This window comes from Cotesia typhae, unplaced genomic scaffold, assembly GCF_013202065.1.
Source record: "Cotesia typhae breed Kobodo isofemale line unplaced genomic scaffold, CoteBio_Ctyphae scaffold_121, whole genome shotgun sequence".
NCBI lineage: Eukaryota > Metazoa > Arthropoda > Insecta > Hymenoptera > Braconidae > Cotesia > Cotesia typhae.
In genome coordinates, this window is record NW_027423773.1 from 4,696,000 (window position 1) to 4,721,528 (window position 25,529).

At 30.0% G+C, this 25,529-nt stretch overlaps 2 protein-coding genes across 2 annotated transcripts in view; one reads left to right on the top strand and one right to left on the bottom strand.

The window, feature by feature from the left end:
• LOC141533543 (uncharacterized) overlaps positions 1–25,529 on the top strand; it is a 233,272-nt gene that overhangs the window by 157,187 nt on the left and 50,556 nt on the right. The gene's annotated exons all lie outside the window — the stretch shown is intronic.
• Positions 1,319–25,245, bottom strand: Cysu (peroxidase homolog). Its single transcript, XM_074252463.1, has 14 exons — positions 25,237–25,245; positions 21,190–21,360; positions 12,639–12,718; positions 12,474–12,567; positions 11,689–11,880; positions 11,360–11,556; positions 10,780–11,032; positions 9,619–9,764; positions 7,945–8,319; positions 7,750–7,877; positions 6,691–6,893; positions 6,434–6,603; positions 6,239–6,347; positions 1,319–2,461 (listed from the first exon to the last, which is right to left on the bottom strand). Exons 2-14 carry the CDS (start codon positions 21,351–21,353, stop codon positions 2,332–2,334), a joined length of 2,241 nt encoding a protein of 746 aa, XP_074108564.1. The 5' UTR covers positions 21,354–21,360; positions 25,237–25,245; the 3' UTR covers positions 1,319–2,331.

Below are 25,529 nucleotides of genomic sequence, written 5' to 3' on the forward strand. Positions count from 1 at the left end.
TTAATCGGAGAAATGATCGAAATGTCTCCTTGAATTAAAATGACGTTCAGACAAAAAATGGTCTTCTTTGGATAAGAATTTCAGCCTTAAATACGTTATTACAATAAAAAAACATTCATCGGAATTATTGATCCTTGGATCAATTAAGGAAAAAACAACTAATAAATTAGTCTAAAAATTTAAGAATGATTGGTTTGTTTGTTCATTTTTAAAAAATTTTGCTCACTGCTTTTGAAAAACAGGCATTAAATTTATAAATATGTGTAGAACTTTGAAAAGTTGATTTTTTTTCCATTACAAGAGTATATAATCCCTTAAAGTTTACAAAAAATATAAAAATTTGTCAACAAACAACAATTACTAATAAATTTTTCCATTCACGCTGATGTATTATCAAAAATTGATTCCATAGATTCATTTTTTCTAGTTTCTTCTCCGCTGTCGTCATCTCGATCGTCATCAAAGACGTCTCTTAAAAATTTATCGAAGTCAAAAGGCTCTTTGATTTTTCCAAAGTCGAAACCGGTTGTATCAAAGAACTTGAAATCGTCATCATCATCACCATCACCATCATCGTCATCAGACTCATTTTCATCATGATTTTTATATCTGTCACTGTCACCGTCACCGCGCGTTTTGCGGTCAATATCCTCGGACGTGTTATCTGGATTTTTACTTTCACTATCATCACCAACATCAGCTCCCTTCTCTTGTTGTTCATTTGAAGGTGTACCAGGGTCAACGGCATCATTGTCAATATCTCCGCGAGTACTCGCACTTTTATGATTCTCCTTGGTTAATTTTTTTCTGACTTCGCCCAAACTTTCCTCACCTTTTTCATAATCTTGTACCTCGACATATGGTATCACGATTTTATTATTATTATTATCATTATTTAATTCAGAGTTATTTTTAGAATAGTTTCTGTTTTTATCTGCCTGTAGCTCGAGGATATTTATATAATTTTTATTTCTCAATAAAACTGAGCCGGCTTTTGTCTCACTGGTCAATTTTTTGCCATCATTATCATTATTTCGGTAATCAGATACAATAATCCAGTCGTATTTCAATTGTGGGTGTGAATTAACGAGTTTAGAAGCTTCTGATTTATTGCAATCTTTGAACACTCTCGTGTACAATTTTTTATTATCAATATTCGAAGATCTTTTTCTTCGATTTTTCCCGTCAAAAATATAATTCTTAATCAAATTCTTCTGATTCAATCCTGGTAAATTTTCCTGAGAAAATTTTTTGACCATTAAAGCATAAAAAATAATTATGTGAAGATAAAAAAGCTGGATCTACAAAGCATAAAAATCTTTATTATTTATTTACACAAAATATAAAAATGCATATTACCAAAAAACTTTTCTAGGTACAGATGTTAGTAGTATATTTACAATGGGTTCATACAAATTAAAAAGTCTAATTAACATCTAATAATTTACCTTCACACAGAACAAAAAGTTTAATTTGATTTTCATTAAAAAGTACAGAACTTGAAAATTTAACAAATAATTATCTGAGCCAAAGAAGTAACTAGTTATCTCAATAATACAAATTTTGTTAGGTTGAGAATATTTATTTTTTTCTTAATTAAAAATAATATAAATTTAACTCGAGATCGGACTCGAACTCCGATCGGTATTTGCTATGGTAAAAGAGTGATACCACTTCGCGAATCATACGATCAAGTACTCGATTTTAATCTGTTGCAATATTAGTAATATGTGATTTTGCTTGGGATTTAAAGGCAGCGTTGCTGTCAGATTTTTTAAAGCCAAAAACATCATCTTTGAGAGTTAAATTGTATTCTTTTGGAGTAAGTTAAATATACCTCTTGTTTCAAGAGATTTTATTTCGTTAGTGCGAAATATTTTATGTTTAAATAAATATTTCCTGAAAAATAATTTAACTTTATTGAATTATTTGTAATTTTTTAATGAAAATAATTTTCTTGAATCAAGATATTCGTCAGTTTCCTAAAATTTTTCTTGAGCCAACAATATATTTGTTAAGCGATTTATTTTTTTTTCTGTGTAGTTAGTGAGTAATAATATACTTAAAAAATATCTCAACGTCACAAAATAATAGCTTAATTGCTACTGAGAATTACTTTTTGTTATTGTAATAAATCTTGTGGAAAATACGTAATCGGTAATTAATCTCTGACATCATAGTATCATTATACTATTAAATTAAATTTAAATGTACTTATGACACATTAAGAATTTTTTTTTATTTATAGATACTTCTGGAAGCTTACTTTACTGCTCTGCTGGTGCGTACTTTTATACATTTTTTAAATTTATTTTTACGTGTTCTATAGGTTTACTTTGCCCACTGATTGAATTCTGCAAAGCTACTCACGTATTGACTCGTGTGACTTGTTGGGAACTCAGTCCATTTGCTGAAATCGATACCTGATAAGACACCACTCTTACAGGGAATTCGAGGGTTTCTACAGAAAAATTTACCATCAATTAAAATCGTAAAATTAAAATTATAAAATTATACACTGATAGAAAAACTTATTAACTGTTGATAAATTATTTTATTTGGAAGCAATTTGTTCATTTATTAGGTATAACTAAATATATTTTTATTATATATTAATGAGTATTTTTAACTTCCCACTAAGAAAATCGAAGATTTTAAAAAATCGGGAAGTTACAGGTTTTATCCTGTTTTATAAAAATCGAGTTTTAATCAGATCTCGACGTTTTAAGATCACAGGAAGCTTCCCTAACTACCCCCGCGATGTTGTCACTGTGTATGTGTGTGTGAGTAAGTATGTGAACCGTTCATAACGTTTGAACGACTAAATCGATCGGAACCTACTAAACCACGTTCTAAAAAGTTCTCTCAAACTTAGATTTCCTGGGAATTTGAACCGATTCGAATCGATAGATTTTGAGAAATTTCAAAAAAACTAAGAAAAAAAATTAGGAAAACGGTTGACCCTGACGGCCATCCCTGCAACTTCCCGCTACTTTCGTAATTAAGCGCTCGATATTGCACTTATTATGTTTTTGAGCTCTTCCAGCTCAAAAATCTAATTTTCGTGTAGTTTTGAGCTCTCCGAGCTCAAAAATTTGATAGGAGTTTATTAAATCAATATTTTTGGAATTTTCAAATCGTGATAACTTTTGAATGGATCCACCGATTTCCACGCGGATGGCGGCATTCGACGCAGTTTCATCATCCTCATAAGTTATTTTCAGGTTTTAATTGATCGAACCGAAAATTTCAGAGTAACCCCGAAAAAAAACCTTTTTCGGTTTTCTTTCGTTCACGATAACTCACGAACGAATCAACCGATTTTGACCGGACTGGCGGCAATCGACGTGGTTTTTTGATGTTAAGAGCTGATTAGTTTTTGGAATTTATCGGTAGAGCCGTTTAAAAGTTATTCCAAAAAAACCACGCTTCAAAAAATTTTTTTTATAGTTTTTTTACAATTTCTCAAAATCTACTGGTCCGAATCGGTTCAAATTTTCAGGAAATCTAAGTTTGGTTAAGCCCCTTCGAATGGCACCAACCGCGATGAAATCGGTCAAGCCGTTCAAAAGTTATAAAAGGGTCACACACACACACACACACACACACACACACGCGCGCGCGCGCGGACACGGACACGGACATCATCGCGGGAATAGTCAGGGAAGCTTCTTAGGACCTCAAAACGTCAAGATCTGATGAGAACTCGATTTTCGAAAAACGGGGTGAAACCAATAACTTCCCGATTTTTGAAAATTTTTAATTTTCTTAGCGGGAAGTTAAAAATTTTTTTGAAGGTGGTTTTTTGATATAACTTTTAAACGGCTATATCGATCAACTACAAAACTTTATCAGCTTTTAACCTTGAAAAACCACGTCGATTGCCGTTAATCCGGTCAAAATCGGTTGATTCGTTCAAGAGATATCGTGAACGAAAAAAAATCGAAAAAAGTGTTTTTTTTTTTTTACATAATTTCGACATTTCTTATCAGATCGTTTTTGATGAAAGAGAATAATTCTTAAAACTCAAAGAACTGTGTCGATTGCCGCCAAGAAGATAAAAATCGGTTGATTGGTTCGAGAGATATCGTCGACGAAATATTTGGAAACAAGTGTTTTTTTATCATAACTCCGACATTTTTTGGAGTAACTTTTAAACGGCTCTACCGATCAATTTTAAAAATTAATAAGCTTTTAACATAAAAAAATCACGTCGATTGCTGCCAAGCCGGTCAAAATCGGTCGATTCTTTCGAGAGATATCGTGAACAAAAGAAAACCGAAAAAATCGTTTTTTCGGAGTTACTCCGAAATTACTAGTTTGATCAATACAAACTCAAAGATTCGTTATGGCACTAAAAAAACTGCGTCGAATGCTACTAATCGCGTGAAAATCGCTACCAACCGCGTGGAAAAGTTATTGCGGTTTGAAAATTTAAAAAATAGTGTTCCCGTGAAAAAATATTCTGATCAGACTTAATATGTTCTGATATGGCCATATCAAAATTTTTTATATAATCATATCAGGCCTGATTTGATCTGATATCTCCATGTATAATTTTTGATTGGTCCTGATATGACCTGATATGAAAATTGGCCATATCAGGCCTGATATAGCTTGATATGACTTGATCAGGCCTGATATAATTTGATATATCTATATATAATTTGTTGATATATTCTGATATGGCTTGATATGGCCTGACATAATTTGATATGCCCGTTTATAATGTTTGACTTGTTCTGATATGATTTTATCAGGCCAAATTTGACTTAATAGTATCAAATAAAGCCGAGTAATAATTTTGTTATACGGTCACTAGGTTCATTAAGCCTTATAATCGGCATATTTACATTTTTTATTTTTTTAATTAATATATTTTATGGCAGATTTAAGGTATAAATTATAAAAATGGTAAAATGTATAAATTTAAAAAAAATTTTTGAAGTTGCTCTAAAACCTCTTAAATTAATTTTGTACTGTTCAATTTTTTCACAAAAATTTATTTAATTGAGAAATTTATATTTTTGAATTTTTACTCTATTACAGAGTGTACCTCTTTTTGAATAAAGTTGTACAAACAACTAAAATAAAATTTCTGTAAACTACGCATTAGTGCCGTTCATATTTTCTAAACAACAAAATAAAATCAAAAATGTTAATTTTTATTTATGTTTCAGGATTGTCTACATTTTGATATGGCCATATCTGCCTTGATCAGGCCATATCAAGTCTGATATGGCCAATTTCCGAATAAAGATCAGAATATTTTTTCACGGGTTCTATAAAACTACTATCAGATTTTTGAGCTCGAAGAGCTTCAGGGACTTCAGGGTCAACCGTTTTTCAAATTTTTTTTTTTAAGAAAAGTACATTTATTGATAATTAGCAATCATTCTTTCTTATTTGATTAATTTTTTTGAAATGAATATTTCTTTTTAGCGGTATAGTAAGATGTGAATATCATTTATGAACAAATAGTATCAAAATTTTCATACTAGAGATATGATACTCTAATTATTTTCACTGCTAAGGAAATTCTGTAACTTATTACAATTATTCGGATCAACAGACTCGATAGAGTCTGGCGCCAAGTTCCGTTCTCAAAGCAGACTACCGATTTTTTATACAAAAATTCGTATATGCTTACGATTTTTATAAACATTTTTACAATGTAACATCGTAAATTTTTAAATGTAAAATTATCAAAGTGACCGTAATGAAAGTCTAGTCCTAGATTACGATGCGACAATTGTAATATTTCCTGCAATTTTTTGTCGTGTGACTACGAATAAATTACGAAATACTTCGAAATACTTTGAAACTATTAAATATATTATACCAATAAAGCTTATTAAAAAATAACAAATTCCTCTATCAATGCATATAAAAAAAATGACTTTGTCTAAAATTCCAACCCTGGACCTTCGAAATTTTTTCAGTAAACTTAAATACCAAAATTTTAGAATTTTAACTATGAGAATAGTAGTCACATAGTGATTAGTTTTTTAACAAAATATTTGATCCAGTTTATTTTACTTTTTATTATTTACATTATTAAATCTATTTCTTAACAGACTGATAGAAGAACTTATTAACTCTTGATAAATATTAATTAAATTGTTTAATGTTAAAAAATAACTTCTTCACAGTTAAAAATCCTTACTAAATATTAAAAAATTTTTCTATCAGAGTAAATAATAAATTTATATTTTTATAATTAAGTTTGATGACCTACACTTCATGATCAGCAAGAACCATTGGATACAGTTGTATTGTATCGACTAGATCGGTATTATCGCAAATAAGTCTAGCGAGTCTTGTCTTACGTAACTCGTTTAATTGATCTAAAAATCAATTAAAGATCAATTTCTTATCATTATAGAAGAAAAAGAAAAAATACTTAATAAAGAATGTTAAATAAAATAATTACCGAGCGTAAATGAGGACGGCTGGTTAGGCAACTCGTACCAAAATCTATCACCCCGCCTCGAATTGCCGAATTGTGTAGCAATAATACACGACAACGTGGGTCCCAACATGGCCCCAGGTAGCGGTCGCTCCGAGACACCTCCTGACCAAAGATCAATGTCCGCTGGAGTTCTAAAAAATAAAAATAAAAGAATCATTGGTGTAATAGTAATGTTAAGTCAGTTAAGATCAGTTATGATTTATCTGAAAAACACCCACTGGAAAATAGAGCTATAACGCAATACAGTATCATTTGGCATTATACCAAGCAATTCATCGAATGTATGCGCCACAGGTAGTCCGCATAATTTTCTAAATTCCATGTAACTGGGTATACCGAGTTCTCGCCCACGCTGCATGTTGAATGACACTAAATCCATTCCAAATTTAGCTCCAACTTTTTTGAATAAATGGTTCGTTACCTGGAAAATTATTTTTATTAATTGATTATTTTATTAACTTTCTTTATTATTATAATTATTATCATTAAAATTTTAAACTTTCAAATAATAACAATAATGAAATTTTTATTTTTTCAAAAAGTTTGAATTTTATCATAATAATTGTTATTATTATTATTATTAGTTTGAAAAGTTTTTGAGAAATTGAAATTTTACAAGAATGTTTTCAATCGAATTTTTGTTTAAGAATTTTCAAAAAAAATTTTTTTGAAATTGATTACTAAAATTGAATATTACTATTATCATTATGATGATTATTATTAGTTTAAAAATTTCGAAGCAGTTGAATTTTTACAAAAATTTTTCGATTAAATTCTCTATAAACCATCTAAATATTTAATAATAATTTTTAATATTTATTTTCTCTAAAAACTGGTTTTATAATACTTTATATTCTTAGTTTTATTGGCTGTCCAGTCTAATACAACAATTTTTTCTTTAATTTTTCGTAATAATTAAAGAATAACTACCCCCCCCCTGGTCTGGGCTGTCCGAATTATTTATTCAGTCAAATTTATCTTTCATGACGAATTTAGATATGAATTGAGGATAAATTGTTTATGCCTGGAGGGAAATACAGGTTAGCAATATTACGAAAAATTAGGGAAAAAATTTTTGTATTAGACTGGACAGCCAATAAAACTAAGAATATAAAGTATTTAATAATAATACTAGCGATAATACTAATGGAATTAAAATTATGTTGAACTAATATTTTTTTAATCAAAATTAAAAAAATTTTTCTTCTCACAAAATTATAAATTTGAATGATTAAAAAAATTGTTGTTAATAAAATTATTTTATTTTAGAATTTTACTTCAGAAGTTATTGAATCATCCATGGCTTGAGCGACTTGATTCATCAATCCCATGAAATACTCATCAATAACACCAGCTCGGTACAAATCCCATGGTCTTCTTATCAAATCCGACAATCGTTTTGACGCTGTAAAAAAAGCATGATCATTAAGTATTATATTTTTTCTAGTAGAATTATTAATAATAATAACTACCAATAAATTTATGAGCTTTGCTCCATCTTTCAACAGCAGTCGGCAGTAAAGAATGTCCAAATCTAAAAGCAGCAGCCGCGAAAGCGTCAATAACACTGGGATTGACACTGGAGTCATAGCCATCCCAGTAATTGTATTTTTCCAAAACAAGCCCGAATTTCTCCATGATATCCAACCCGAGGATCATGGGCAGAAATTCGTTGTACGTAATATGCTGAATTTCGGCAATAACAATACGCCTGGCTTCTTGGAAGAGCGTTTCATCGTCCCAATGCGGATTAACCAGTCCGAGGGCTTTGGCAACTCTATTATGCTCTCTTGCCATCAGTGTGTGCATGCATGTCAATACCAACTGCTCGTTAACACGGATTTCACCTGTTGAATGTTAAACGGTAAATTATATTAATAAGAAATTTTTTTTCATATTTAATAGACTTTATTAACTGTTAATAAATCGTTTGTAAGACACAATTTATTAACTAGTAATGAGTATTTGTGGTTAATAAACATATGTAAATATTTGTTAATTGTTAATAAATATTGGTTTAGATTCTTGGATAAAAAGTAAGTAATAAAATTAAACTTCGGGAATTTTTATAACCCCAGTCCTTCAATAGACAATTTCATTAGATCAAAACCATTAATTAATTATGAATAAAAAAACATCAAAATTAAACTGAATAATAAAACAATGGCGAAATTAATAAGTTAAAAATTTTTTTTTCAGGGAAAATATGATTTGTATTTCTTATATTTTCATTATAGAAGGTTTCGACGTTATTTGTTTATTGTAGATCTTTATACCTTGCTGTTCACAACACATATTGACTTCAAAAAAATATGTTAACTGTAAATCAATATTTTCACACTAATAAATTATATTATTAGTGTGACAGAAAATAAAATTAACAATTTAAAGTGAGAAGTAAAATGAATTGGATCAAAAAGTCTCTGCTAAGGAATTGTTAATATTTAAGAAGCTTTATTAACTTTTAACTAATGATTTTCTAACATTTAGTGGTTTAATAAATCATTAGTTAACAATTAATACATCATTTATTTAATATTTGTTGTCAAAAAATGTGCTTTTTTCAGAAAAAATATTTATTAATAATTAAAAAAATATTCAATTATATTTAAAAATGGATAAATTGTTTCCAAATAAATAAATTTTGATAAACAGTTAGTAAATTATTCTATCAGTGTAAATATGGTCCAATTATGTTATTATCTCTAACTATCACTCAATATCAGTAAAATAATAATACATCTTGGTCTCTATTTAAATCTTAATCCAAACTAACTTTGTCTGTTTACTTAGGAATCAATTATTTAACCGCTAGTTTCTTAATTGGAAACCGGTAAGCCAAAAAAAAAAAAAAGTACGTACAAGGGTAAGAATGCTGTCGACCGGCGGATTGCATAATGAAAGCGATAAATAATCACGATCACACTACACGCTACGAAGTAGCGAGTGTTACATGGGATATGCTACGTGGTACATAAAAACATAAAGACTAAAGACTAGAAACTACGTTAACCCTGTTTTTAAATAACCGCGGGCGAATTAAACTCTCTCATAACAACGATGTATCAACTATTCACGCAATATCTAAGTCACGCGTCTTACGCGCAACACAACACGTGTATTACAATATTAAGATTGATATTTACCTGCGTCGAAACAATACATCGAGGCGTTTGGTCTTGTACAACCTTCGTCGGGAATGTCCAGTTTCAGCGGCAAAAGATCTTTCAACCCGTACTCCGCGAATACTGGATTCATTCTCAGCAGCCCGGCGTAGCCTGACCGTAATTTACTGGATCAAAAGTCAAAATTATAAATAAGAACTTGAAATTTTTCTTATTTTTTTAATATAGATATATTTAAGTATATACATAGAAAATTTTAATGTCAATCAAGTAAGAATTTCCAAAGTTATATGAATATGTGTGAAGACTAATTGAAACTTGCCTTTATTTTTTAAACTATTATTCTTAACTATATTTTTCGGTAATTTATCCAAAAATGACTGATTTTGATAAAAATTATATATTTTTATAAAAATTCGAAGGCTATATTTTTCATGAAAATCAATATTTTTTATTTCAACTTGTAATTTTATTAAAATGAGATATTTTGATTATTCCTTTAGATTTTTGAGTTTCGTTGATAGAAACTGAAGACATCAGTTTGAGGTAAACTGAAAGGGCCATTTTTATAGAAAAGAAAATTTCCGACAAGAAAGGTTTTTTAGGATTGTTTTGTATATTCAGTATTTAACCCAGATTTTTGAGATTTTATAATTTGGTATTAATTTTTTAATAAAAACAAAATTTACACTTCGTTAGTTTTTAATTTGGTGATTCCAAATGACTTTGACCACAAGACACCTTTTTTAGAAAACGCTCCGAAGATCGTCGACAAGAGCCAGAAAAATCATTGTTGCCAAAAAAAAAAAAAAAAAAGTTATAATTAAAGTTTAAAGTCACTCTCATCCGTATATAAATTTTTATATTAATCAATTAAAAAATCTCTTTTAAAAAAATGATTAAACAGTATATTACACCCCTAGGGAAGAAAAGTAAGAAATGTCTCAAAGCACATGCAATTGTTGGCCGAGGCGAAGCCGAGGTCAACAAACATGTGATCTGAGGCTTTCTTATTTACTTCCCGAGGAGTGTATACTATTTTTTTCCCCGACGAAGGCGTAAAGCGGAAACTTCGTTTAGCGCAGCGGGGCTAAAGTTGACGCTTTACGCCCGAAGGGGAAAAAAATCCTTTTTTTCGCCTTCTAAGTGCGTATAATTAACTATATTAGAAAATTAACAAACCGAGCAAACTGTTCATTGATTCCATATACAGTGTTTCCATCTAAGACGCCTGTCAGAAGATTGAAAGGAATTCTGGACCCCAAACGACAGCCTGGTCTCACTGCAGGAAACGCGCGAACAAAGTTATGGCAGCGGATGTTGAACAACCTGTAGAAGTAATCGTCTTCTGGGACTTCGATCTCAAAGCAGTACGGGTTCTTCAAGTGAGGAGGACGGTCACAACATTCTTCAGGATCGTTTCGATTCAGAGGATCTAATTGCAAATTTTTAAAAATAAATTATAAAAGAAGAAATAAAAAATTTGGAAAATCCAAAAGTGCACGCCTCATAAAGCTTCTTCAATTAAAAAAAAAAAAAATAAAATAAATTGTATTACTGAGTTATTCGTATTAAATGAACAGTTTAACTAATTGTACTTTAACTATAAATTCAAATTATCCTATAAGTGCATTATGAATAAAAAAAATAGAGACATTTTTACTTCAGGAAGTTGCTTGATTTTAGTAAGGTGAGAGTAGAGCACTGCCTTAACCGTTTCTCGTTACAAAGCGTGCGAAAATTATCGAAATATTGATTTTACCCAACGGAGTCGCTGTGAGGGTGTAATCGTGGTCCATGAACTGTCCCCATGCAATCACCATGACAGTGCCTGCGTGGTCGTGATATCCTTGATCAGGATGAATTGTCCTTGAAACTACGCGAGACAGAGGCAAATCTCTTCCAGTCGAAGATATCCGCGGCGAATTGATGCCGTCAGAGAACGCCGGAGGCATTAATCTAAAAAATAATGAAATTTTGGCAGGAAGATTTTGCAATCTTAGGAACTATGATTCTAATTCAGGCCAGTGAAAGTTACACCGAATTTAGGCCAAGTTATTAAATAAAATTTTGATGGATTTCGTTAATTACCTATTGAAGGGGGTAAGGGCTGCGCCCCAATTCGGGTGATCGATGTTAGTACAGAGGCCGTCAAAACGACGGTATTTACCCGCTCGACACTCCACGTTGGAGAGAAATGCTGGACATACTTCTTGGATAAGTGTCTTTGAGGTGTCTATTAGCGGTAATTCGTTTTCAATTTGGTCCTTTGTAAGCCCGTATCTTTAGAAATATTTATATTAATAAAATTTAGTAATCAATAATTAATAATCACATTGATAAAATAATTTTCTAATTGTTAATAATTAATTTATTCGAAACCAATTTTGATATTTATTAATACAACTAAACAGTTTTTTACAGAAGAAAAGTATATTTATTGACAGTTAACAAATATTTATTAAATGATTTAAAAATTTATTTACTGACAAAATTGATTAATAATAAAAGAATCATTCCATCAATGTATGTAAAAAAAAAATTACTCTGGGATTCTAACCCTGAACTTCTGAAAATTTTTTAGCAAACTTAAATACCCAAATTTCAGAATTCTCACTACGAGAACTGTAGCCACCTAGTGGAAACTTTTGAACTAAAATTTAAATTTAGTTTATTTTATTTTTTGTTTTAAATTATTAAATTTAGTACTAATTATTTTATAATAAATTATTTTATTTGATGAAAACCATTTGATCATTTATCAAATGTAATATTTTCTAACTATTAATGAAATATTTTTCTAAGAAAATTATATTCATTAATAGCTAATAAAATGTATTAAATATCTAACTAATAATTAACAAATATGGACTTACGTTTGTGCCAGGGATGAAGAAATATCAAGAAGTAGTTCTCCGACAGTTGCCAAATCTTCCGGTCGCCATTTTTCGTCACTTGGTTGGGCGACATCTTAGAAATTTATAATTTACACATCAAATTCTTATGGTTAATTATTATTATAATTATAACTTATTACTTACTAATTCGCTGACGAGCGTTATAGTAGGCGCGATTAACCGCCTCGTAAGTAATACAAGTGTACGAGCCCGCCGAAGGTGTCCTGAAAATTAACCATCACTGTTATTACGTATCTAAACCTTGGAGGTATAAAAAAAATTTCTTTAGCTTATTAAAAAGATAGTTTGTAGGCGGAGAGATCTAGAAAGGCCGTTGAATCAATAATAAAATAAAAAACAAAACCCGCACTTATCTCGAGTGAATCAATAAATGCATCCGGATAGCTCTTTTATTTAGCGGTTTATATTTTATTAATACCATGAGAATTAGAACAATAAACACGGATGTACAAATCTCAACATTTATGTTATTATTTATTATATGTTATGTACTATATATTTTTGTAATTATTATTCTTTACTGCTCGAGATATTAAGAAAGTAATTGTGAAACTTTAAATTCCCATCATTATACAGTTTATGTCATATTTTTGAAATTATTACTTCCATCAAAATTTAATCATAATTAATACAATTTATATAATAAAAATATTTAAAGCATACAAATCTTTAATCACAATTCGAAATATCAACTTTCTATTTATGCGAACATTTTTATCGATACCAATAATCGTTTTTCCTTATGAATAAAATATAAATCAGATGAAATTTTTTGTTAAATCGTTTCATAGATTGTGTTATTACAAAAAATGTATGATTTTTATTTTATTTTATTTAATTAAACTATCGTTGAGAATTATTTACCACATATTACAGTTACTATCCCGTTAAGTGTAATCTAATTACTACATAAATTTATACCATTTTATCGGTAAAACTGGTGTAATTTTTTCTTTTAAAAGCTCAATTTGCAATTTTGTGAGACGAGAAATTAAAAATTTTTGTGTTTAAATTGGTAAAATGGAATTTGAATAATATTATTAAAATTTCAACTTTCAACTGGCCGAAAATTTTTATCTCTAGTGATTGTCTTCTAAAATTAATTTTTTCGAATTCATCGCCACATAATCATGGTAATTTGACAATGATTTTTTATTTTCCACTATGTGAGCTCACTATATGTGTGGAAATGTTAAGAATTGAGCTATAGTATAAAAACATCTTAGATAAAAAATTTACTCAAGTACAATTTCGGTCTCTAATGACTTTATCCTAAAATCAATATTTTAGAAATCATTGCCATTTTTGAAGTAACTAGATAAAGATATTTTAATTTGCGCTATGTGAGTATCATTTAAACAGTTATTTAAACAAAACGATAGATTTTTTCAATCAAAATTTTGAAAATTTTCTTTTTCAAAGAAATTATTCTTGTTATTATGAAAAAAAAGAAAAAATTAACGCTTATGGTAAAAATACTAATAATCAAATATTAACTTATCGTTTTAAACGCACACGCATGAAAACGACTATTGAAATAACAAAAGACGTGAGAACTGAGAAATATGTTGTGGTAACAAATGAGTATAGTTATAGCAACAAATCCATTAGTTGCATTAACAAAATGTTTCAAGTTGTACTAACAAACCAGTTTGTTAAATCACAAAATTAATTTGTTGATCTAACAATTAGTATATTACACACCTAGGGAAGTAAAATAAGAAATGTCTCAGATCACATGTTTGTTGACCTCGGCTTCGCCTCGGATAACAATTACATGTGATCTGAGACATTTCTTACTTTACTAGGTGTGTAATATACTATTTTCGCTGTTGCAAAGTGATTTTGTTGCTGTAACAAAACTAATTTGTTGCTTTTTAAATATATTATTTTATATTTATATTTATATTTATATTTATATTTATATTTAAATATATAAATTCTAATAAAATTTGCTGTAACAAATATACACTACTGGAAAAAAATAAGGGATCAAAAAAAAATTCCAAATTTTTCGGTAGTTTTCAACAGGCCGTAACTTTGAGAGAAATGGTCGTACAGGAAATAAAAAAAAAGGAAATTGTAGCTCCAAGTGTCTAGTTTTTGGATTAGAACTTCAAAATTTTGTAGCCTCCGCGGTTTCTGAGTAATCGTAGAAAAACCAGCAACAAAAAATTCTCAAAATTTTTTTAGTTGTTTTTTTTTGGTCTACGGGCGTGGAAAAAATTTTTTTAGCTTAACCACCATAAGGATCGGATACTTTGTTCATTTAGCTTTAATTTCTTTTTTAAACACCCTGATACGTCCACTCCTCGCTGAGATATCGGTCTTCAAATGGAAAAGGATCTTTTTGTCTTTGATTATCGATATCTCAGCAATCAATGATCGCACAGAAAGTTAAAGGTGGGTTTCAAGAACTTGAATGAATTCCCCTTAACGACTGTCCATTGTTTTTTCGAAAAAAATTTTTTCTTTCCGTCACATGAATTTGAAAATGCAACAAAAAAGGGCTTTTAGTGGTTTTGTGGAAAATCAAGCGCTGGATCGAAAATATTGAGGAAACCACTAATGTTAAGTGTGCCTTTTACAGTTCAATATGTCCACAAAAACCCTACAAAGAATCAAATTAATCCAGCCAGCCGTTTTTTTGTTTCACTTGATCGAATTTTTGAAAAAATTAAAGGATCACGTCTTTTGCTCTGAAAAGCTCATAATTTTTAAAAATGAGAAAAAAAATGGTTTTTTCGAGCTTTTTCCACATTTTCGTTCCAAAAAGTGCTTAAATTTTCAAAAAAAATTCAAAAAAAAAAAAATTTTAAAAAAAAAAATTTTTTTCGAAAAAAAAATTTTTTTTGGAAAATTTTTTTTTAACAAGTTAAGGAAACAAAAAACCATCGCCCAATGATTTTTATCACCTTTCCACCGCTGCATTCCTTGATTCTACTGATCTCCTTTTAATTAAATTAATAAAAAAGTTAATACCCCCAATCGAATTTCGATTTTTTTCATACGCTATTCGGAGTTTTTTTTTTCTTTTCTTTTTGTGAATCCTTAGCAAATCACTTCATTCAACAGTTTTTTTCAAAACTAATCCCTCTGCGCTAAAAAAAATTTTTTTTAATTTCTGACTTTTGATTCTTAATCATGGTTAGACGACATTTATCGGAGGTGGAAGTCGCTCGGTTAGTGACTCTTATCGACGAAGGTTACACTCAACATGCAGTTGCTATCCGGATGGGTGTAAGTCAATCTGTCGTATCTCGAGCTTATACCAGATACCAAGAGACGAATCAATATCATCGTCGCCCCGGACAAGGTCGCCATCGAGTCACTAATGCTCGCAATGATCGAACAATTGTTAGAGAAGTTCGACGACAACCTTTCGTCAATGCGAATATTGTCGCTCGAAACTTCCCCAATCGCAGACAACAGCAACAACAACAGCAACAGCGACGACGGCATCAAGTGCGAAACATTTGCTCTCGAACAATCATCAACCGTCTTCGTGAAACTGGGTTACACGCACGACATCCTAATCGTGTACCCCTGTTGACAGCACGACATCGTCGAGCTCGTTTAGCGTATGCTTACGATCATCGAAATTGGAACTTGAGGGAATGGACAAATGTTTTATTCACTGATGAGTCTCGTTTTAATCTATGGCAACGATCGACGTCCTCTCGTTTGGCGCCGTCGTGGAGAACGTTTTCGCCAGAACTTTGTCCGTCCAGTCGTTGCCTACGGCGGTGGATCAGTTATGGTGTGGGGCGGCGTTTCACGAAATTGGAGAATACCTTTGGTAATTGTACGCGAAAATTTGACAGCTAGACGTTACATCGACCAAATTTTAAGGCCCATTGTTCTGCGCAGACGACAACATCTGAGGTCGTTCATATTGATGCAAGATAATGCACGTCCACACACAGCCAACATTACCCGGCGCTTCTTTGAGCGGCATGACATCACATTGTTGCGACACCCAGCAATGAGTCCAGATCTCAACCCCATAGAGCACGTTTGGGACATAATGGGCCGTCGGTTGCGCAGAGAGTATCCAAATTTGCAGAACTTAGCTGCTTTGGAGCGCACGCTTCAGCACATTTGGAATACCATTCCGCAGCCTCAAATTACCGTCTGCATAAACATGGCTGAACGTTTAAGAGCCGTTATTGAAAACAGGGGTGGTAATACCCGGTATTGAACCAACAAAAACCTTCAGAGAATGAGTTTGGAGTCATTAAATACGGTGGAACTGACGAGCCACCGGGTCTCAATTCTCCTGAAATACCTCACACACACACACACACACACACACACACACACACACACACACACACACACACACACACACACACACACACACACACACACACACACACACACACACACACACACACACACACACACACACACACACACACACACACACACACACACACACACACACACACACACACACACACACACACACACACACACACACACACACACACACACACACACACACACACACACACACACACACACACACACAGAGAGAGAGAGAGAGAGAGAGAGAGAGAGAGAGAGAGAGAGAGAGAGAGAGAGAGAGAGAGAGAGAGAGAGAGAGAGAGAGAGAGAGAGAGAGAGAGAAGCGTAAATCCGACCGCGCGACCTCCACGTGGTACGCTTTGGATAACGCTAATGCCGGCGGTAATTGTTTTCTTAAACTTTTCAAGTGAAAAAATTTCAAAAAAAAATTTTTTTTTAATTTTTTTTTTTTTTTCAATTTAAGCACTTTCTGGAACAAAAATGTGGAAAAAGCTCGAAAGAACAATTTTTTTTCTCATTTTTAAAAATTATGAGCTTTTCAGAGCAAAAGACGTGATCCTTTAATTTTTTCAAAAATTCGATCAAGTGAAACAAAAAAACGGCTGGCTGGATTAATTTGATTCTTTGTAGGGTTTTTGTGGACATATTGAACTGTAAAAGGCACACTTAACATTAGTGGTTTCCTCAATATTTTCGATCCAGCGCTTGATTTTCCACAAAACCACTAAAAGCCCTTTTTTTGTTGCATTTTCAAATTCATGTGACGGAAAGAAAAAATTTTTTTTCGAAAAAACAATAGACAGTCGTTAAGGGGAATTCATTCAAGTTCTTGAAACCCACCTTTAACTTTTTATGCGATCATTGGTTGCTGAGATATCGATAATCAAAGACAAAAAGATCCTTTTCCATTTGAAGACCGATATCTCAGCGAGGAGTGGACGTATCAGGGTGTTTAAAAAAAGAAATTAAAGCTAAATGAACAAAGTATCCGATCCTTATGGTGGTTAAGCTAAAAAAATTTTTTCCACGCCCGTAGACCAAAAAAAAACAACTAAAAAAATTTTGAGAATTTTTTGTTGCTGGTTTTTCTACGATTACTCAGAAACCGCGGAGGCTACAAAATTTTGAAGTTCTAATCCAAAAACTAGACACTTGGAGCTACAATTTCCTTTTTTTTTATTTCCTGTACGACCATTTCTCTCAAAGTTACGGCCTGTTGAAAACTACCGAAAAATTTGGAATTTTTTTTTGATCCCTTAATTTTTTCCAGTAGTGTATTTGTTATTCCAGGAAATTCTCATTGTTATTCTTACAAATTCTCTTATTACTTCAACGTCTTTGTCACTCCAACAAATTCCCTTTGTTATTTTAATAGAATAATTTTGCTGTTTCAACAAAAAAATTTGTTATACCAACTAAATTATTTTGTCGAATCAACTAAAAGATTTTGTTATAGTAACAAAACTTTTTTGTTGTTATAACATATCAATAACTTGTTATAACCTAAATTTTGTTATTTTAACATATGATTTGTTATCCCTATGTTAACAAATTAATTTGTTACCACAATATATCTTAGGTTATCTTAAAAAAATTTTTTTCTGCGTGCATGGTCCTCAAATAGGTATCCACTGTTCGACCTTAATCATTAAAAATAATCAAATAGTATAAAACTTATAAGTGAGCATTGTAATTGCAGAATAGGTATATCGATCTACGTTGTATATCATACATTGTACATTGTATCAATGGGTGGTAACTTAATACGCTTTCACCGTACCAGTAACATTAGACAAGATAAGAAAACAGACTAAAAAAAAGATTGAAGTTATCAAATGGACCTCACGTTATCTTTATATATGATTATTATTATTATATTTACGCTGTATAGAGCTATTATGTACCCGCTATAGGGCAGATATTATCAGTAAGTGTATGAACTATTTCTTCTTGCTTTTATTTAACATTTTATAAACAACTGCGCAAGACGTTAATTGATTCAAATTCACCCGCGAGCCAATTCAAGCCCCCAGCAAATTTGCTGTGAAATTATTTCCATGATAACAATATCAGTCACTTATTTATCACGTTAGTAATGCCAAAAGGGCGTATCTCAAATTATACATCCGTATAAAAAAAATTTTTTTTCCATATTCAACTTGAAAATATGTGTAACTCATAAATCTGTGGGAAGAAAGGAAAAAGAAATTATTTTGACCCGCCTTTTTTGGATTTAAGAAAAAAATTCTAAAAGCTATACATAAAAAATAATTGTATTTTTATTTTGACTTTTTGCCTCAAAAATTGAAAGTTTTTAATGAAAAATTCGTTAGAAATATGTTTATAGCAAAAGTACATGGAAAAAAATTTCTGCCAAAATTTACGACACAACTATTGTAAAGCTGAACTATCCTTTCATTACTATTAATTGTCAAATATTTTAAAAGAAAATTTACTATTTATTCATGAAATTTTTCAATTTAAGATTAGAAAAAATACGAAATTACTATAGTAAAAAGTAAGGGATAGATTTCCATAGCTGCCTCTGTATCTTTCCAATAGAAGTATAACAAATTTTACAATAGTTGAATTGGAGGCACGCAGTAGCCTATCGGATCCGGCCCTTGCTTTCCAAAATGCATTGGACCGGGTTCGAGTCCGGCGTACACCAATGAATATTCAATATTTAAGTATATTATTCTGCTGAGCCCAAAAAAGTTAAAAACGAGATCCAATCTCAAAAAGTTCCCCCCTAGTAAGTCGCTCAGGACCTTAGTAGTTTACGCGACTTTAAATAGACAAAAAAAAAATAAAATAGTTAAATTGGAATGTTTTTCAATTAGTATGAGTGATAGCCGTGCATAGCGCTAGACTCCAAGTTTATCTAAATGTTGAAGAACTTTGGCAGTAGTTTACTTCAGTTAGCGTAGAGAAAGAGTCGCTGGCTGTCAGCAAAGGGTACAGGGTTCGATTCCTTGATAGGACGAAAATTTCGATTTCTTATTTCGGGAGCTATAAAGGTACCAATCAGTCCAACTTCCTCTCTCTCTCTCTAAAATTTCTTTTAAAAAAACCGACTATCAATTTTTACAATAGTTGAATTGTAAAGTTCACAAACACATATTGTATAATTTGCTCTATAGTATTTGACTGTTTAAGTCTCTTGCTAGTATTGTTTGTTGGATAAAATTTACAATATTAGATCGTAAAATCTACTAAATGAGAAGTATAGTCCACCGCTACTATTTTATTTGATAAAATTATGATAATAAAATAGTAAAAATTTCTTCAATTTTTTTTTCCGTGTACTTTGCAGATATTGGAATTCACATAAAAATTTGCTATAATATGTTTGATTCTGTTGAGCTATACTGATAAATAACGTCTCGGTCAAGTTCGAAAATGAACTAAATCGGTTCATTAGTTCCGAGGTTGTGAGTGTTTAATAAATTTCATAAAAATCAAAATCTTATGAAATTTTTCGAAATAACTTCAAAACCATAATTAATGAATAAATTCTGGCAATGAAATTTTAAAATTCATGTAATTAGTTTTAATTTATCTTGTTAGACATTTTTTTGTTTCTTCTACCGCTTCTAAAGTCAGCCAAAATATAAAAACTAATTATTTCATTGTCATCATCCTCGAATAAGTACTGAATAGCTAATTTTTTTTTTGAAATTCCTTTCAATGAATGAATTATAGCTTATAAAATAAATTATAGTATTCATTATTAAATCTATAACTTCCCTTAAATTTATAAATTGTATGAACGTTTTAAAAGTAGTATCAAATATTTTAACTATTACTATGTGCTGAAATTGAAAAATCTACCTTTCCATATTGACTATGGCCTAATTGCTCTTTTTTTATCATTTCATTTTAACATCACGACCTTCTAAGCATCTCTTATTATCTTTTTTAATTTTCATAGCAATAAGCTCATAACGTTCAATTTTTAAAGCAGAGCTAGGGTATATATTTAAAATTTTGTTTTTATACGCGTTTTTCAGAATTAAGAATTTTTTTTTCTCAAAGCCAAAACGGCGAATTCTGAAAAAAATTTTATTTCTCATGTTTTCAGTCAATTTTTACATCCCCAACATTTAGGAGCCTGCCTATTAGCACGAAAAAAGCAACTTTTACTAAAATCGGTTGAAAGCAAAATTTCGTGGCGATAACTCTACATTTTTAATACTTTATCTGGTAATAGATTTATTAATATATTTTTCATTTTTATAAATCACAATTGATAATAATTAAAAATTTTTCTCTTGATTCAAGTTCATTTTTCTTTTTCTTTTTTTTTTTTTTTTTCAGTGTATAAATAAAAGAGAAAAATTTTTTAAATTAAATTACTTACAAGGCTCCTCGAAGAAGATTGTACGTGTAGTCGTAAAAACTTGACCGTCCTGGCCCGTGTAAAATTAGCGCGCATTCTTCATTGTAATAGTTATCTTGCAATTGATGATCCAGTCCATTGTTCGGTGCGAGGAGCGACAGTACCACAATACATATTTTTATCATCACAAATCTGAAATAAGGAAAACTTTTTTGTTTTATTTTTTGAATTGTGATAGTAAAAAATTGTGGGCTGAAAAATTATTTCGCGGTTTCACGGCACGAGTGAAAGTGTGAACATAATCGCGATCAATCTGTATAAAACATCGTTGGATCGTTTTTTTTTTTTTTTTTTTCAAACGTTAATAAATCAAATCAATTTTATCGAGCACTCAAAAATAGTGATCTAGAAAGTTTTTTAGTCAATCTGTCTATCATTGGATCACTATGACATCTCTTGCGTGGATTAAAATTTATAAATAATAATCATTTCCCACAGGTCTCCGAATAATTAATAATTAATTGTTATATATTATGTAAGTGTATACGCGCGAAAATATGTTATTTATTTTGTTGAATTGACTAATATGTATACTTAAATTGTAATATTTATATACTAAAAAAGGTTGTGAGTGTGAAAATCAATTGTTAAGGTATTATTTACTATTTGTGTAGGGACGAGAGATTTCTGAGAAATTATAGTGTGTTATTTGTATGCTTTCACTTGCATAGTTTATTTGAATTTAAAGTGAAGGATGTTTGTAAAAATGATGCGGATTATATTTTATTATGCATATTAAGTATCTTAAGTTTATTTCACACGAATATTGTTATGTGATATAGATTTCATAAATACCTCATTATTATTATTATTATTGTTATTATTAAATTTTAAAAATAGCTTAAAAAAAATTTAATAGAGATAATGATTGTCGAATTTAAATTGTCCACAAATTTTTTTTTAGTCATAATTTTCTCAATTTTTTTTTTCAAAATTGTGTCTAAATTTTTAACAAATACGAAATGGAACAAATATTTAAATTATTAAAAGTTACTACATCGTTACTATTTAAATTTGTCAAAAATAACGTTATAAAAAGAATAATAGTAAATGTAAGAATAATATCACTGTTATGACAATTTTTTCAATTCCGCGGTTTTTCGCAGATTTCCGACAATTGATGTTTTTAAGAGTCTAAAGTTATGCTTACCTATTTGAAAAAAACTTTTATATTTTTTACGACAGTAAAAATTATATTATTAATAATAAAGATAATAATAACGTTAAAACCAAAATTTTCGAGAAATCAGATTTAAAATATTTTTTTGTCCAAGTTTTTTCAAATTTTTTTTTTTTAGAAATTTGTGAATTAAAGTTTTTTCAAAAAGATTAATTAAATCAAGTTTAAAATAAAATATACAAATTATCATTATTGTTATTCCTATCAAAAAAATAAATAAAAATTGAAAAACATCAGTATTATAAACATTTCATCAAGTTGACATTTCTCAGAGAATCTGGACGTTCAAAAAAAATTCATGTGTTATTCTACAATTAAAAATTTAACAATATAATAATAATAATAATTTGCCGAAACAAAAAGTGTTAAACGAAAAACACAATTTTACAAATCGATGATAACTATAAAAAAAAAATAATAACGTACCTATTAATCATATTGGCAAAAAACAAAACTGACAAAAAAAAATCAATTACAATTTAAAACCTCAGACACGTTGCCATTTACCTAAAGCACAAACAATGACACTGATTGTAAATGAATAAAAATAAAAAAAATAAAAAACAAGTAAAGTAGAGTATACAGCTAATAGTCAGACAGCGTAATATCAAACTAAACTGCAGTTGATTGTAAAAGAGCCGAGCAACGTTTGAAGCAAATTCGAATATCCCCGTTAACAGTTTATTCTTCCATCGTATCTTGGTATTGGAGAGACTGTTGAGACTGATGTTAAATCGGATAGGGTGGGACGCGAAAGCTCCAAAACATCAAAAAGAAGGGATCTGAAAGTGAGTAGCCTAACTCTCATTTCTGCGGCTCATTTTTCCAGCGTACAATTTCTCCGCGAATCACTAATTTCTCGAGACTAATCTTTAATTGTTAAGGACAGACAATTACTGAAATTTTTATTATAGTTTTAATTATAATTATGATTATAATTTATAATTATATTGATAATTAGAAGCAAAGTGACGATTTAACATTGGATTACGAAAAAAGAAACTAAAACTGGTGTAACTGGATATCGATGCAACTTGGATGCTGGATCTTGCATGTATTACTTAATCCGGGTAAAGAGACAGTAGATGCGGCGAGAAAGAAAGAGGCTAGCGTTTCAATTTATTTGTAAATGTATGTAGTGTTACAGTGAGTGTACTTGCTTGGATATTACTCTCCCGATCGATAATTATTGAGTAACAAGAGCAATAAAGATTCCGTGGACTTGTACTTGCTACCAAGCTGAGAACTTGCTTTTTTTTTTTTTTCAATGTGTACTTGAAAATTTGTTTACACTCTTTTTGTATTTATGCTAGTAATTAATCATATTTTTTTTTATTGATAAATACACAGTATTAATTTTTATGAATAAATTTAAAAATAAGAGTTTTATTTTAAAATAAATTATATGACTCTTATGGTCAACATTTTGATATTAAAACTCTTTACTGATAAAAGAGAACTTTGCTTAAGTATCTGATTAAAAAAATTACTGAACAAATTAAAAAATTTTTATCAAAAGATGCAGCGTATTTAAGACGAAAATTTTCGTATATAATACATCCTCGATCGTTCGTCTTTAACTTACATTTCTTGAGTTACAAAATGATAACTTTTATTTATTATGATTTTTATTATGATATTAATAAAAAATTTAATGATTTATTCGAATCAACATTTACTTATTCAATGATAAATGATAATTAATTGTTAAAGTTTATTTTAAATATCAGGCAGAAATAAAGTAACCAAACTAACTCACTTTTTATAATCGTATCTAATTTATCACATAAAATTCATAGTTTCTCAGTTAATCTTTTTAATATGTAATCTCAAGTTAACATATTTTTTCGATGTTTTGTTCATTGAAAAAATAACTTTTCATTACAAATCGTTCCTTTAATGATATCATTTAAGTAAATCAAGCGCAACAACTGTATTATTGATTGACAAATTGGATATTTTTAAAGTTGAAGAGAATTTTGGATCCGATGACATTGAGATAACAATATACAAAACTAAAAATCATTTTTCGTTTGAAAGATCAACTTGTAAGGCGTTTTAATAATGTTGAGAGCATTTATCTTTGTAAATAAAAAATTATAAACGTTTACAGAAGTTCTTAAGAACATAATTGACGGTAAATGCTGATGGAAAATCAAAAAATTGTTGTACTGAAAAACAAACAAATTTCAATTCAAGCTCAGCGAAGTGGGTGACTGAAAGTATTTATTTATTATGTTTAAAAAAGACTCACAACACTCTAATGATTGAAAACTACGCTCTTTTGCTTGCAGAAATTTTATCCACAGTATATAAGGTCCAACTTTTTTTTACTGTTCGACTTGAAAAAAATATTATAACACCTTTTTTTTTTTTTTTTTTTTTTTCTTCAATTTGGTAACATAGCAATACTTGGTTTTTTTAATTAACAACAGAATAAAAGTATTTAAGAAGATAATTAAGAGTGAGTGCTGATGTAAAGTTTAAAAATTACGATTTTTTCTTCTAATGATTATTTTTTTTTAATTAACACTATAAGTGAAAAAGAATTTCATAGAATTAAAGGGTAAAATAATTTTACGATATATTTTAAAGAAAAAAATAATATAAAATTGGTAGAAAGTAAAATAATTGTGTGGGTATGATGAACCAGTTTAGGAGATGCCGAGCGATATAAGCGTCCGAGGTCTTAGCTTGTATTACGCTCTAGTTTCACAGCACATACTTACATCCGAGTATATAGCATATAACTTTAAAGATTAAAAATGACGAGTACAAGGTAAGCGTAAAAGTAATGGTCTAAATAAAGAAAAAGGAAGCATTCTTACTCTTCTTGGTCTCGTCCATCCTATCATTCTATAATCCCATCCACTCACGTACAAGTCACGAGTCTTTCTACATCACGAATTACGAATTACGATTACGGTACCCACTAAGGCTAAAGTAAAAGTTAAGTAGCGTTACATGATTTCATCTCATCTCTTCATCTTCCCATCGCTCAAGCCCGATCGACATTAGTAGGGTCTAGACTAATTTTATTTTATAGTTTATATTTTGTGTTTTATATTAAATCATTCAATAAAATTACTACATTCGTTTTGGAAATTGTACCTATATTTAT

What these genes read in the sequence shown, in the direction of transcription:
- Cysu (XM_074252463.1), bottom strand. Translation starts at nt 21,353, where the DNA reads ATGATAAAAATATGTATTGTGGTACTGTCGCTCCTCGCACCGAACAAT. An exon ending in GCCCTTACCCCCTTCAATAG is followed by an intron (nt 11,557 to 11,688) that starts GTAATTAACGAA and finishes ATTATTTTTTAG; the next exon opens with ATTAATGCCTCCGGCGTTCT. An exon ending in CAAAGCTCATAAATTTATTG is followed by an intron (nt 7,878 to 7,944) that starts GTAGTTATTATT and finishes CTTTTTTTACAG; the next exon opens with CGTCAAAACGATTGTCGGAT.